At 42.0% G+C, this 15,966-nt stretch overlaps 2 protein-coding genes and 1 long non-coding RNA gene across 3 annotated transcripts in view; all 3 read right to left on the bottom strand.

Moving 5' to 3' along the window:
* bcr (BCR activator of RhoGEF and GTPase) overlaps nt 1–3,830 on the bottom strand; it is a 56,963-nt gene extending 53,133 nt beyond the window's left edge. Inside the window, exon 1 of the mRNA XM_063011062.1 lies at nt 2,306–3,830. Within this exon, the coding sequence (XP_062867132.1) occupies nt 2,306–3,770 (1,465 nt within the window). The 5' untranslated portion in view covers nt 3,771–3,830. The remainder of the gene's footprint in view (nt 1–2,305) is intronic.
* A 2,879-nt stretch (nt 3,831–6,709) lies between these two features.
* On the bottom strand, nt 6,710–8,841 carry LOC134330740 (uncharacterized). Its single transcript, XR_010015029.1, has 2 exons — nt 8,603–8,841; nt 6,710–7,299 (listed from the first exon to the last, which is right to left on the bottom strand). It is a non-coding gene; the product is annotated as an uncharacterized LOC134330740 (long non-coding RNA).
* A 173-nt stretch (nt 8,842–9,014) lies between these two features.
* Nucleotides 9,015–15,966, bottom strand: part of atp2a2b (ATPase sarcoplasmic/endoplasmic reticulum Ca2+ transporting 2b) — a 29,630-nt gene continuing 22,678 nt past the window's right edge. Inside the window, exons 11-20 of the mRNA XM_063012206.1 lie at nt 15,686–15,817; nt 15,395–15,514; nt 14,275–14,493; nt 13,790–14,125; nt 13,476–13,696; nt 13,125–13,327; nt 12,490–12,575; nt 12,205–12,338; nt 11,999–12,116; nt 9,015–10,965 (exon numbers count right to left, since the gene is read on the bottom strand). Of these exons, the coding sequence (XP_062868276.1) occupies nt 10,696–10,965; nt 11,999–12,116; nt 12,205–12,338; nt 12,490–12,575; nt 13,125–13,327; nt 13,476–13,696; nt 13,790–14,125; nt 14,275–14,493; nt 15,395–15,514; nt 15,686–15,817 (1,839 nt within the window). The 3' untranslated portion in view covers nt 9,015–10,695. The remainder of the gene's footprint in view (nt 10,966–11,998; nt 12,117–12,204; nt 12,339–12,489; nt 12,576–13,124; nt 13,328–13,475; nt 13,697–13,789; nt 14,126–14,274; nt 14,494–15,394; nt 15,515–15,685; nt 15,818–15,966) is intronic.

Here is a 15,966-nt window from a genome sequence, read left to right as displayed (position 1 = left end):
ACAAAGCAAACACGGTTTGATGAATCTGGTGTGGACGAACTCCACCCTGACCGCCCAGCCCCGTTCAACACCTTCAGGATGAATCGAAACAGGCCTTCTCATCCTACATGAGTGACAGACCTCACAAAAGCTCTTTTGAATAAATGAGCACAATTTTCCATAAACACACTCCGAACTCTTAAGGAAATCTTTTCCAGAGGAGTGGATACTGTTATAGCCACACGCTGTTACAGCCACACGCTGTTATAGCCACACTGTGCACGGCAATTCAATATCAACACCAATGGTTTTGGAACTGGATGTCCAATGAGCTTGGTTACATTCTGATCCCACCTAGAAACACCAAGCAGAAAATACAAACACAACCCGGACAGGGCACCAACCCACTGTAGAAATAAAAAAAAATAAAAAAAATAATAATAAATATATAGATATAGACAGAATATATACAGCTGAGCAACCACCATCCTATTACAAGTTCCACTGTGCACTTAGGAGTCTGCTTAAGTTATTTTATTGAACCCAAAAAGGTCAAAATTAGCCGCTGGCTCAAATACAATAAAATATTGTGATCATTTGATCTATATTAAATTCTAGCCTGGCGCAGTCGTAAAATTATGTTAACCCAGTAGCGCTGGGATCCAGGGTTCCAATCCCCAGTGGTGCTATAGCCCAATTGGACGGCTACAAACAGACAATGTGACTGCCTTGCTCCCAGTGATTCCAAGGAAACTGGACCCACTGCAAACCTGAGCAAGATAAAGCTGCTGTAAATCATAAAACAAAAGCATACGGTAATTGCTCTTATTTATGGTACATATGCAATGGACATAGCTAAGGCTAACATAGTGCTAAAGTGCTACCACACAACACCACAGCCACAGTTTATCCGAGCAACTAAAGCAGCCAAGTGTCATGTTTGTTTGACAGAACAAAAAACGGCATGGCCCCGGGCATACTACTCATCACAGTTCAGCTTCTGTCTGGGCATCTTTTTCTGGCCTCAGTGTTATCTCTGGCTTTCCGCAAAAAGACCTCCTTGAAGAAGACCTGACCTTGTCTGCTTGGCGCCAGCACCAGGTCAATACTACACCAGCACCCTCCGGAACACCTCCACAGGTTAAATGACACAGGATAGGTTTCATGTTTAGCAAACAGTTTCTGTATAACCCGCTTATGAAAGCAGTCCGGAGGTGGGGAGGTCGACCCGATGAGTCAGCGTCTCTCAAAAACCTGTGGGCGAATTCCTAACACAGGTCCTGGAAGAGGAGTTTACTGTTTCACTGAGCTACTGCTGTCCATGGGGACATTTTTTTTACTTCTAAGTGTACCAGAACAGAAAACAAGAACTCAGCATTTTCTGTTTGCCAGCGGTCTGTTTCAGTACCAGGAGTACCACTCACAGGTTCCAGTCCTTTTAAGAAGAACTATAAATATAACCACTTACATAAAAGAAACAACAAACTGGCCAGTGTTAGTAGGTCTGTAGTTTTGTGTTACATACACATATTACTGTATTAAATGGGTGGCATGGTGGCGTGCAAAGCACCGAGGCCCTGGCGAACAGGGTTCAATAACTGCCTCTGCATGGTCTGGAATCCACCCATGTTCCAAAACCATACCAGTGGGTAGATTGGCTGCTCCAACATGCCACCACATGTCAGTGAGTAGATAAGTAAGTGGTGAATTGGTATCCTGTCTTGTGCCCACTGGTTCTGGTTATTCTCTGGACCCACCACAAACATAATCGGCATGGAGCAGTTACTGAAAATGAATAAATAAATACATTCCCATCTAATGTGTGTTTTTAATCTCATGGTCAGCATGGTTCCATCCGTTAGCCTCCATTCTGTTGGTGGCTTGTCATAAGAGACCAACAAACAATTGAATACCTTGACTTATATGAAAGACAGCTACTGTTTTATGATCTATATGACTATATATCTAATTGAGCTCTTGCAGTTAATTACTAAACATCTCTCAGCATCAGAGGTCTGGCATGACTGGGAACAAAGCCTGTGGCCATTAAACCACCAGCTGGCTCCATCATGGACCTTGAAGAACACAGAAGCAAACCATAAGCGTGCAGGTAAAAAGTCCCATCTTTATTATTCTGGTGCAAACAAGATGATTGTGGTTGTAGCAAAGTCAAAATCTACTAATGCCAATCATGACTGGTAGTCTTTGGTAACTGCTGCTGTTACCATATCATCGTCCAGACACAATTTACACAATAATTAGCTGGTATCAGGTACCATAGAACAACAACAAGCTAGCTAAGCAAATATGAAAGGACATCACTTACCCAGATCTCCATGGCAGCTGTTGTCATGTGATGTCCTGCCAGAATGGGTGAAGTCTCCGTCATGTGGCCAGATCTGTCCCGTTTTGCGGACTCCAACAATAGTGGCTTCCGACACGACCACGTGAGGGTGGCGATGCCTCTTCTGCGACTGTGGCGTCGGAGGGCTACTGCTATCCAGTGAGTGCTGAGAGTTCTGCGAAGGCGAGCGGCTCTTCTCCCTGAAAGGTCTGCGGAAGGCAGCCGTCGGACTGGGTGAGACGTGGCTAGACTGACCCGACGAGAAGTCATCCTCGCTCGAGGTCAGGTTCTCGTTGGAGCTGCAGTCTGGCGTGTAGCCACCACCTCCACCACCGACGTCTTCCAAGCTCCCGGGCGAGTAGGATCTCCTGGGCCAGGTGAGGTGCTGGTCATCATTGGCAGCATGCTCCCGCATGGTTACCCGGCCTTCACCGGATTCGGTGGACACATATACTCCGCTATAGGGCTGGAAATCTGATGGATGCCATGGAGGGGGTGGAGGTTTGTTCCCATTGGAACGAGATGCACCATAACGAGGACTGGGATCTCCATCTTCACACTCTGCATCATAACCACATGTGCTCTCACTGGAGCGCCCCCTGCAGACCGGCCTGGGCCGCAGCTCACTCGCCACTGTCGCCAAGTTGCCCGGCAGGGAGTGAAGGGACCTCTTGCGTTCCATTTGTACAGCCTGAGTCCCAAGGGAACTGATCTTTTCAGAGACATCCCGGTCGTTCACTCGGACCAGTCCTCTGTCATGATGGAACTCCATGTTGGCATAAAAAGGTTTGTCAGGCCCTCCCTTGCCATCTCCAGCAGAGTGCGAGTTGGCCCGTTTGATCCGTTCAAAGTTGGAGCGCAGTGCAGCCACCCCAAGCCCCATTCCCAGCTTGTCTTTTAGAGACGGGTCGGAAGGTAGGTCCTTGTCGGGTGGAGGATGCGGCCTGCGAGGAGAAAGCCCTCCTCTCTGTTTGGATGGTGAAAGCCCGTCAGTTTCACTCCCCTGTCCTGGCTGATGGGGCTCAAAACCTGACTGCATTTCCAGTCCGTCTCCGTGTGAGGCAGATTTCCTGGCCGGAGGAGGCCTCGGTTTGGGCCGCGCCTCTCCTACAGGCTGGAATCTCGTGCGCTCCAACTGGCCGGGGTCTTGTGCGGACGGGTGCTGGGAATCAGGTCCACCCGCCTGAGGATCCCCCTCAGCTATCTGAGATTGCCTGAAGCCCCAGCGCTGTCTGTCGTAACTTTTTCTTTCCTTAGCCAGCAGGGTTTGGAGGTAGATCATACGGAAACGCTCTTTGTTCACTTCCAGCTCCAGTCTCCGGATGGACGACTTACACTTCTCAAGTTCCTGCTCGATGCCTCCGACGGACCGCAGTTCCATCTTCGGAGGCTCAGATTCTGGAAACTGTGCCCTCCAGGCCTCAATAAAACCCACCGGCTCAACCATTGTTGCTGTAACTCTAGGACTGGTGCAAATGGTAATTGCAAAACCTTCCAAGCAAGTCACCAACGAAACTGGATCTGCAAGGTGTCCAAACTTAACAGTAAGAGTTCCTATCAAGAGTTAACCTCTTGTATACCACATTTGGTTCAAGATGTCCCAAATAATCTGAACCTTTTGTCTTAAACAGGTAAAACAAGAGTTGGCTGGCACTTTGAAGGTAAACAAGGGGGAAACTGGCATCCTCTCATGCATCCTCCTAACAGAACCATGAGCACAGCATCAGACCCCAGTACAATGACAGCATCTGTTCACATACAACACAATATAAACCTTCAAATCGTGATTACCAACAACAAAGATCTCTAGAACCCGTGTTAATCCTAATTTATCCCGGTGTAAAGTATTCCTCCGGTCCAGTTTCCATTCATCATGCGACGCTGTTTTTCCATCATCACCATCATCATCATCTTCGGTGCCTTTTGTGTACCGACGCTCAGCCTAATAAAAATAAAAGCTCGCACAGACCGAAACACGGACGCGTTTTATGTTCAACACACAATCCAAACCTTCATCTGAACCGTTTTATCAGGTGCAATAAAGAGCTGAACGTCCTGAACGCTTTTGTCCGGTTTGAAGGCGGTTTGATCAGCCTGATCTCTCAGCCTGCGGCACAGCAGCGCTTCTGTCTGAGAGCCGGGGGGCGGGGCTTAGTCAGGAAAGGGCGGGGCTACAAAGCCTGACTGTCAGGGCTCAGATCAAAGGGACCGGTTTATTTATTTATTTATTTATTAAGATTATAATGTCATGTTTTACTCTTTTGGTTACATTCATGACAGAAACTGTAGTTACTGGTTACACAAGATTTATCAGTTCAAGTTTTTAATGGACAATTTTGTATCTCCAGTTCACCTCACTTGCAAGTCTTTGGACTGTGGGAGGAAACCGGAGCTCAAGGAGGAAACCCACAGACACGGGGAGAACATGCAAACTCCACACAGAAAGGACCCGGACCGCTCCACCTGGGGAGTTGTTTACTCATAAATTAATGATATTAAACATAACATGAAATACAAAAAATCAGTAGTCATAATGTTTATTAAATAATAATAATAACAGCAAGAACAACAATAGTAAAGATTTTTTAAACATTTGCATTTTTATCATTTGTGACAGTATATTGTCTAAGCAATTGAGGGTTAAGGGCCTCGCTCAAGGGCCCAACCTTCCGATTACTAGTCCAGTACCTTAACCACACATTTTTAAACATTTTTAAACATTTAAACAAATGAAATAAATAGTAAATAAGTTTAGATGCTCAAGTGGATTTTACATAAGTTTGCAAAAGTGTTTCGTTACACTCTGTATTTGTTGTGAAGGCATGACGTCATGGTTTATGAGAATATGCTGGTGTTATTTTTAATGCTCACAGTGGACTGATAATGTAAAAGCTATTTTAAATCAATATTTAAGGTGGTGTCACAGTGGTGTAACTTAATAATTAATGAATGGTAGATAGATTCGTTTAAATTTTTGTGTTTTGAGTGATTTTAAAGCTTCTAAAATCTTAATTAGGGTTATATGTTAAAAAACTAAAGCACAAATCGTGTCAGAATAAGAACTGTCGCAGAATACACTATTACACCACTGCAAATTATTACTGCAAAGTATTATATTCTGTTTACTGTATTCCAGTGACGTCATTGATGTAGTCTGTTCTCTGTTAAGAAGAACCTGATGAATTTGAATAAATATGATTCCTTTTTTAATTATAAATGGGTATCAGGATGCCAGCTTGATTAAAATCCAATCAGTTATAAGAGGGAAAAATCAGTGTCGTGATGATTAATAAAGATTAATCCAGGTACTGTAGTGAATCTACAGTCAGTGGTTCTATACCAGTGTCTCTAGTTCCCTCTTGTGTTCATATGTTAGTATTACATCAACCAAATGTACACCCTTGTTTTATTTATTGGTACTGACTGGTCAGGGTCGTAGAGGTCAAGTGCTTGTTTGCATATTGTTTTCTTAACCCTTTTTTTTTTATCTGACTTTATTAAATGTCAACGGACTACAAACGTATTTAATTTTTAAATGTTTTAATGAAATAGTAGACATTCTCTGCAGTGTAGGCAAACGATGTTTTTGGTGGTTAATCATTGTTTTTGTTTTTTTCATGATTAAATGTTTGTGTAAAAATAATTAAACACGATATAAAACGCATGAAACAAGTATAAATGCAGTGGGAATTACTGCAAATTAATAAATATGTATATTATATACAGAGCGTCCCTAAAGTCTGGACACACAGGCAAATGACAACATTTTATTTAATATTCAATGTGTTTATCACTATTTGTGATGCAATATGTATGTGTGTGTGTATTTTAATAAACATATAGTTATAGTTAGTGATATTTCCTATGTGTCCAGACTTTAGAGACACCCTGTATTTTATGAAGAATAGCTTAACAATGTATTTGTCACTGTCCATTTAAAATGAAATGCTTATGCTTAATTATGACTTCTTTTTCAGTGACCAATTTACCCTGAACAGGGTTGCAGTGGGTCTAGGACGCCTGGTAACACCAGACAAAGTCTAGTGCCTTGTGTCTGGGGTTTTCCAGTGGAGCCAGATCCACCATGACCCTGACCAGGATAAATCTAAACATGATAGAAATGAAACTATTCATTATTTTTTTATTCTGGATCCTATCTCCTACAGAGAAGACATAGTTACACTAAATAAAGCATCACACTCCTATTTACTTGCATACTAGCAAATCCAACCATTGGCATGTTTCTGGATAAACAAAAACCCAAACACACAGATGAATTATGCACCTACCTCAGGAGAATGATTCAAACTCCACACTGTCAGTAACTAGATGCAAGGATCAAAGCTCGTTCCCCAGGACAATAAAGCTGAACGGCAACCAAAGGTATATTTTTGAAAATGTGTTTATTTAGTATCACTATCAGAAAGAACATTTCAAATCTGTATAGTGTTGATTAAATCAAACCAATGATTTTTATTTGTAAAATCAGATTAATTATCATGTCATACCACTGAGCACCAATGTACACAGCAAATTACTATAGAAATATAGATCAGATTGCTTGGCTACTTACAACAGAAGGCATGCAGAGGAAGCTATATTATACATATGTATAGTGTATAGAAAACATTTACACAGGATTTAAAGAAAACAAAACCTATCCTGACAAGGCAGCATGTTGGAATGGGAGACCATGTTTATTCTTCATGCACAGTAAAAGGACCTGAGTGCCATGTATGCACACACAGTCAGCTCAGTCTTTTACAGTGCAACAGGAATCAGTGTCCATCCTTACAGCCAACAACACCTTCGATTCTTTTTTAATAAATATTTGATCCATCAGTGTAGTGTAGATCTTTTCTTCCGTTTGTCTGTGGATCATGCAGGGTACAATATGAAGAAAGGAATGCCACATGCACAAAATAATCCTCCCAGTACAAGCCGGAGCGAGAAGGGAACAGTTTACAAGGCGCAAGCTGTAAAGAGAAAAGCAGAAAGAATATAAGGAGGAAATCTATAAACAAGTCGTAAGCGAGCCAACCTACAACCTAACTGTTAGAGTATAATAAATCACTTCATATTAGCTAACCTGTGTAGTGCAGATGTAGGGACGGCTGTGTGTTATATAAATGGATGTTTTAATTGTGTTTGCATAGCAATCAGGGGAAAAACCCAAACACTTCTAGTTTGTTTGATTTTAAAAGTGATTAAAATCAATTAACAAAATTTAGGTAAGTACAGAAGCATTGCAATGATGGTTTCCAAATAAAGACATCTCTCTCAGGCCCAGAAGCTGGTGACACACTGAGGTACAGGCCACAGTTCTTTATCGGAGGCCTTTTATTACTAATTCTAATTGTAATTGCATTTATGTAGCTTTAAAAGCCAAATATTTTCAACCAACCAAGTCCAGCTCAGTCGTTTTCAACTGTGGAAAAAAGCCAGTTCATGGGATGCAGAGTTTATAAATGTATAGTAACAATAAACTAAGGAACAGAAAGCTGGGACGAGTTTCCATGTGTCACAGGATAGGAGCTGACATATTTTGGTGTAATTATCACAAATAATAACAATTTAAAAGTGCTCTGGTGGCACAGTTGTAAGTTACAATAACCCACAACCCAATGAATCCAGAGTTCGAATCGGCCAGTCAGACATCTACTGTACATGCAGACACCGTTGGCGGAGGAGACCAAGGCCCGTAAGTGGATTGGCATTGCGTGGGGTGTTACTGCATCACGCCTATTGATTCAGTGAAAGCCGGACACACCATGACTCTGACCAGAAGAACATCTGCCTACCTTGTGAAGGGTTGTGGGTGGAACTGTAACTTTAGACCACAGCAGAACATGATTGTGTGTTTCTGATCACGTATGTGACATTCATGTAAGTGTGTGTGATTTAAATGCATATTTTATTTCAATAATAACCTAACTCTAATGCTGCTTCATGTACAAAAAAAACTGATTTAATGATCAATACATTAAGAGAAACCCAGTGAGTTGGGGCCTTGGTATATCGAGTGATTGGAATGCTTCACAAAAACTGTGCTTTCACCCCTTATTATTACATATTTATTCATCCTCTTGTTTTATAGACAGCTAAATCTCTCCTACTGTGTTAATAAACAATAAAAGCCACAGGCATTCCCACATTTGCTTTTGGCAATGATCAGATGCCATTTCAGTATTATAAACTATAAATCTATTTTATTAAGGTTATCTTGAGTCAGTGTAGGTTAGTGTGGATCATTAACAATGCGACGTTGGTGATACTCACGCAGTTAAAAGAGGCCCGGTGAAGGCATGGGGAAAAGGAAAAGCACATTTGTTAGAAAACCAACATTCACACAGTAGTGTGATTGACATGGTAGGCACAGTGACATGCTTTACCTGGCATCTAAATGCACACTCTGGGATGATGACTGGCATAACTTACTTCTAATTCTAGTATAAAATAAATAGGTACAGGTAAACTGAGTATGTTTGTACTATGTACAACGTAGGAGTAGCACAAGCTGGATGTGAGAATGTTCGGCTTGATCGTCAGTTTGTGCTTGCCTGCTCATTAGCTTACTTTGTACATTGTTCTGTATTCAAGTATAATTGCTCATGTTAATCTACATATTTATATATATAGGTATATTACTGAAACAAATATAGAAACACTTAATAAAGAAACAGACACGCACTTTAGTTTAAATGGTCCATGAGTGTATTTTAAGTAGGAAAAAAAAAACATTTGGTTTTGAATCATAAAATTAATGCACTACTATGCAACGTTTAAACCTAAGGTGTTATTCCTTTAATCTCCGTATTTTATTGATGGCAACAATTATTACATCTGCGACTCTCCCAACCTTGTTCTTAAACCTAAATTAAGTTAATACACGTCAATACAAGACATTAATTATGAGATAAAAACATTAAAAAAAAGTAAAAAAAACAAAATCAGGGATGGGATTTTTTTCTGCACAAGCCAAGAGGGGCACACCTCAAAGCATACAGGCTGTGTGTAAAGCTTAGTGGGGCGACAAACGAATCGGACTGTGTTGAGGTAGCTGTGCTCTGCCAAGTGCAGAAAAACTGGCTTTAATAATTATTAAAAAAACACAAGAGAGGTTATTCTACAAGAGGAAGACAGACAGGTCGATGAAGGTACACACGCAACGCATGCAGGACAACATGCAGCCTCCGTTTTTTTGGATTATGATTCGGTCGCATTCGAACACGCGCTCGCACCCGCCCTCGGAATGGTCCTGCGCCAACCTGCCGATCCAATCGAACTAAAGGAAGTAGAAAGCACGAGTAAACGCTTTTCCTCGTCGCACTGGCAACATTTAGGCAGCTGGGCAACTCGGTGGTAAACAGTTAAAGTTTTCCCATAGAATTTAAATTCAGCTGCGCAAAAGTCATAAGCACTTGTATACAGAGATTAAGATCGTTCACTACATGTATACACCAAGAGAACGGTGCAGGAGTGAATGCTTAACCTGTTCTGTAAGGATGTCTAAAAACTTCTACGGTTAATATGTTGCTGCTAGAGTTTGGGTCACTTCTGTACTGGAATTTAAAGTCACAGAATGTGAGCACTTCCATTGTAGTGGTAGTGGTCTTTTTAAGTATGACAATGGACCCTCTTCACAAGACACAGGGGATCTATAGATGAACGTAAGTGTGGAAAACATCGTGTTAGAATCTCAACCCAGTTTAACCCCTAGGAAAAATGTTAAATAGCTATTGGATAATTATTCGCTCTAAATTTGCCACACGCCTGCTCATATTTGTGATTCAGATCGACGATGGGTGAACCGACTTATACCGAAGGGAAAATAATTCAGTGTAGTTTAAATTGCCTAGACTTGATCCTTGCCACTTTGACATTTCAGTTAAGGTGGACCAAAAAAAATCATAATATAAAATAGTGTTCAAACTTGGTACATTTACACCTTTTTTATGCACTCAGTGGAACAAAAAAAAGGATTTTAGCATAAAGTATTCATGCTTTGTAATTGAAATGACAAATGATGTGTTCACATACTTAAAAACAAAACCAAGCAAAAAAATAAAAATAAAAGTGTGTTCAGATCTTTAAAAAAAATTACAAAAGGCAAAAACAAACAGACTGTTTAAGACAAATCCAGCAAACGTTCCACATCATCATGGTGACTAATACTTAAAGACTTCAGCTTTACATGGTCCCCTCCACACCCGCTAAAAAGAACATCGTTATATTATTATGTTCGTGTTCCTCCTCGTGCACGTCCCGAGGTGCACAGGCACACCACACGCGTCCACGCACACACACACACGCACGTACATTCTTTCTATCTACACACAGGGTAAGGTGGGGGTGATTTGTGCGTAGGTGAGTCAGGACCAGAACATTTCAGCCAGGTTAGTGTCGATGCTGTAGATCCAGAGCACCAGGGGGAGTGAGATGGCCACGAAAGGCCAGGAGATGCCCTTGGTCCAGGAGATGAGCGAGCACGAGTTAGCCGTCGGCGCGTCCAGATCGTTACCGGGGTCGAGGTAAATCCTGGCAGCGAACTTCAGCAACTCGTCCAGCAGGATGACTGGGAGGGAGATCTTCAGCACCATCAGCCACTGCGTCATGTTCAGAGGCGTGATCTGAAATATCATCTGAGGAGCAAAGGACAGAGACGGTCAGAAATCAGCAACAAGTCTACTTGCATTCTCTAATAAACATTTTAAACATTTTTGTGGACACCCTCACCAAAAAACATAGGGCTTTAATGATGTGCTTTCCTAAAAATCAGCATTTGATCAGCATCAGTGCTGGTGACAACCAACAAAACTCGTTCTTTGATCATTTCTATTGGTTAAAAAGGTCGTTTAATATCCGAAAGCTGAGATAAGAGAAGCTGCAGATCAGATCTCTCTCACAATAAACAGAGAGAGCACATGTGGCAGTTTAATACACTTGTACTTGTCTTGCACACTTTTATTTACCCTGACAGAAGAGCGCTCTGCACTTCTAATTCCGGTTTGTTTGTCTATTAGGATTTTAACGTCATGTTTTACACACTTCAGTTCAGTAGTTACTCATTACACAAGATTCATCAGTTCAGAAGTTTAATGTCAAACACAGTCATGGACAATATAGTATTTCCAATTCACCTTAATTGCACGTTTTGGACTGTGGGAGGAAACCAGAGCTCCCGGAGGAAACCCACACAGACACGGGGAGAACATGCAAACGCCACACAGAAAGGACCCGGATCATTCCACCTGGGAATCAAACCCAGGACCTTCTTGCTGTGAGGCAACAGTGCTACCCACCGAGCCACCCTATTTAACCTATCTAACCTTAAACACTGAAGCTGTTTTGTATGACTATGGCGGCTTTCACATGATCAGCATTCTGTGCTTCGTTCATAGCAGGGCCTGGCCCCAGCATTTAATCCTTTCACAGTATCGACAGTTTATCCATGCAGTTTTGTATAAAATGAATTTTAGTTTATATAAGGAAGCTTTAAGGAATAATTTGAAAAGTTAAGACTTGAAAAAATAAGGCTGAATGAAACTTCATGTTTTTGTTTCTTTAAGAGCAAATTAAATGCAATTATTTCTGGATCTGGGCTTTTAACCACATTCTGACTGTATTCTATCTTTCTTTCTGTCATCTGTAATCTCTGTACAGTGCAGCTCATACCGGGAGAGGCTCCACATAAAGGATGAGGAAGTGAAGAGACATGGAGAGGCAGATGGCTCCCAGCAACCACACGTTCTCCCAGGGGGGCATGCGCAGCAAAGACTGGTTCTCCGACACACTGAAAACAGCAAACAAACCAAAATTTTAAAAAGCTGTGACCCTCAACTAAACTTAATTTGTACTAAAAATGCACTTCTTATACTGACCTGTTGAGGGCGTTGCACATCTCAATAGTGACCAGAACAGACAGGGCCATGGTCATGGGGTATGGAGACTCAAACACCTCACAGTTAACGTTCTTGAACTCGGGGTTCTCCGGTCCACACTGGAGGAAGTGGCTCTGAAGGCAGAAATTGAACAAGCATTTGGTAAATAAGATTAAGGTTTGGTTGCAAATCTAAACACCCAATCGACAATATTTACAGGGTAGGGAATCCTATTTTTTCCCTCTTTAAATTATATGAATCAATGAGAGTTAAATAAGCACTAACCAGATGGTAAAAGTTGACTCTTGGCCCATCTTCAGCAGCCACGAACCACCAAGCTGCAGCACCAACTGTGGCAGCACCGACGTAGCCTATAAAACATTTAACCAACTCGCATTAATGGACAAGGAATTAAAATAAAGGTTTGTGAAGCTTCAAACGTCAGCGACTATAAATAATATGAACATATACTGGAGCAGAGAGTGTTAAGTGGCAGCATGGCACTGTTAACTCTTAACCTTTTGATAGATAGATAGATAGATAGATAGATAGATAGATAGATAGATAGATAGATAGATAGATAGATAGATAGATAGATAGATAGATAGATAGATAGATAGATAGATAGATAGATAGATAGATAGATAGATAGATAGATAGATAGATAGATACTTTATTAATCCCAAAGAAAATTCTGGCCTCAGGAGAACCACAGTAGCCCAAAGCTCTACCAACTAGGCTACCACAGTTCCTTAATAATGTGGTCAAGTTTCCAACAAAAATCTTACAGTTTATGGCCAAGAGGCAAAATATAAACAATGCACTATTTAAATAATAATAATATTAACACACAATTTAAATCAAGTTGTAAGACTAGTCAGATACATCAAATCTAGTGTATTTTCAGAATGATCACTCACAGCCGATGGCCAGGTATCTGAAGAAGAGCCAGCCGGAGATAAGGGGTTCCTTGGCATTGCGGGGTGGCTTGCTCATGATGTCTAGATCAGGGGGGTTGAAGCCGAGAGCGGTGGCGGGGAGTCCGTCCGTCACTAGATTAACCCACAGCAGCTGCACCGGGATCAGAGCCTCAGGGAAACCCAGGGCCGCTGTCAGGAAAATGCTGTCCGACACACACAGAGGTTAAAAAAGTGAGTTTATATGACGCACTGACATTAAATCTGGGGATCATACATGTAAAATATCATATATCATATATTTTACAGGTTCAAATGTGTGAGAAGAGAAAGAAAAAAAAGTTCATCTCTTACCAGACCACCTCTCCCACGTTGGAGGAAATGAGGTAGCGAATAAACTGCTTCATGTTGTTGTAGATTGCTCGGCCCTCCTCCACGGCTGCGACGATGGTGGCGAAGTTATCATCCGCAAGTACCATCTCGGACGCCGTCTTTGCCACAGCAGTGCCAGAACCCATAGCGATGCCGATCTCGGCCTTCTTTAGCGCGGGGGCGTCATTCACACCATCACCGGTCTGTAGCACAAACAACAGAACAGTGAGGAACCAGTAAATAATAGTAATTAATGCCTCGTAGTAGTATGTGTTGGTCAGGAACATATGCATTACCATGGCAGTGATCTCATCGTAAGACTGCAGGTACTCCACGATCTTGGACTTGTGAGAGGGCTCGACACGAGCGAAGCAGCGGGCACTGAGCACAGCTTCACGCTGGGCAGCAGGCGACAGGTCGTCGAACTCGCGGCCCGTAAAGGCCATGCGTGACACGTCGTCCTTCTCGTTGAAGATGCCAATGCGTCTGCAGATGGCCACGGCTGTACCCTTGTTGTCGCCGGTGATCATGATGACCCGGATGCCAGCCAGGCGACACAGCTTGATGGAGGCGGCCACTTCGGCTCTTGGAGGGTCCAGCATGCCGACGCAGCCCACGAATGTCAAATCAGTCTGCAGAAGATGGGAATTAAAATGTTATTAGTCAGCATCAGTCTCTGATGGTCCCTCACTTATATCAGAGATGTGGTTACCAGCCCCACAACAAACACTAATCATTTTATGAAAATAAAAGCATTCTGATGTGGTGCAAAGTCTCTGACCTCATACTCCACAAAGCGAGACGAGTCCTCCAGCACAAGCTCGTTCCTGCTGACTGGATTGTCCCGAGTGGCCAGTGCCAGGCAGCGCAGGGTGTCCCGTCCGGTCCCGTACTCACGGATCACCGACAGGATCTTGTCTTTAATGCCTGCAGTCATGGGGACCTTGTTACTGCCCACACGGATGTGGGTACACCTGTCGATCACTCCTTCTGGGGCACCCTAGACAAACCAAGACAGAGCATGGAATCATCTCATCTAGACCTTATACACAATCTTCCAACCCACATAACATAACACACATCTGACTATTCTTGATCACTTGTTAAATGTTCTTATAGTGTAAATGTTGCAATTCATATTGATTTTATATTTATATTATCGTTGCACATAATTACTGATGCTTAATTTTAAACTGTATTAAACAATAAGCTGATCTTGGCTTTGGAAATGTATAACACCTTTTAAACGTTACTGGTGGCCATTTCCATGTTGGTCAGGCCATCAATAACTGAAGAACCCATCAGAACCCAATGTGTAGAAATAGAAGTGTTAAAAACGTAAAGAATCACAGCATGCCTTTGTTAATGTGAGAAACAACGGGGAGGGGGAAGCATAATTAGCACCGGGGCAATTATTTGGGTGCCGCATTGATGCATCATGCCCCCTGGTGCTAATTATGATTTTTGTAATTCTGAGACCCTTAATACGCTGAAAATGGAGACAGCAAGACTTCAGGAATGAAAAATAGCAGAAATACAATTTCTACAATTATCAATTATGATTATTGTTCCTATTTTGCTTTGCAGTTTGGCATATTTAACCAGCTTGGATATTTTAAACAGGTTTAATCTTACACAGACGGTTTTGTTAGAACACACAAACGGCTAAAGGTGTAGCTGTGATGTTCCCTCAACACCCCAATGTCAAATCCACACTTTATTTCTACTTAACATACAAAAGCATAAACAGTCTTATATAAAAAGCTATGATATTGTACAGTGCAAGTCATGCAGTTCAGTGTTTCTGCAGGATTAGTCCCTCTGTACATTTTGGTATTTGATACCGCTATTAAATATCAAAGGAACCATGTGCTTATCTTTAATTATTGGCGTTTGATTACCTTGACGAACATCTTGCCGATGGCCGAGCGTGCTTTGTTAGGGGTGCAGTACACAGACATGGACTTTCTGTCCCGTGAGAACTCCAGAGTGACCTCTTTCTTCATCAGCTGCTTAATTACCTGAGCACCGAACAGACAAGGATTAACAGACTTGCTGACCACAACACGTCACCTCATCAATTATCAGTCGCATTCCAGTGAGAAAATAAGTCAGTAAATAAAAACGTCGACATTCCGATAATTAGGTTTACAATCCACGGATCAAAGGTGGAACAGAAAAGGCTGACTTACAGAGTTGCAGGCATTGGCACGTTCGATCTTGGACAGGCGTTTAAGATCATTGTCGAACACGTTCATCTTCTCTACCAGGCACGTGAGGGCGGTTTCTGTTGCCTCTCCGACCTTTTCGTACACCGCTTTAGCCTGAAGGAGAGAACACCACAGTACCCTTGTTCAACACCTTTGTTATGGCTGAACATGCTGTAATTTATAAGCTCTACTCTTTGCGTAAGGTTATATAGTTGGTAGATGTAGTAAAAATATATTTATATGGGCACAGAAGTCACGTGTAA

This window comes from Trichomycterus rosablanca, chromosome 16 (genome assembly GCF_030014385.1).
Source record: "Trichomycterus rosablanca isolate fTriRos1 chromosome 16, fTriRos1.hap1, whole genome shotgun sequence".
NCBI lineage: Eukaryota > Metazoa > Chordata > Actinopteri > Siluriformes > Trichomycteridae > Trichomycterus > Trichomycterus rosablanca.
Note: the sequence above shows the minus strand (reverse complement) of the source record. Positions and strands in the feature narration are given on the sequence as shown.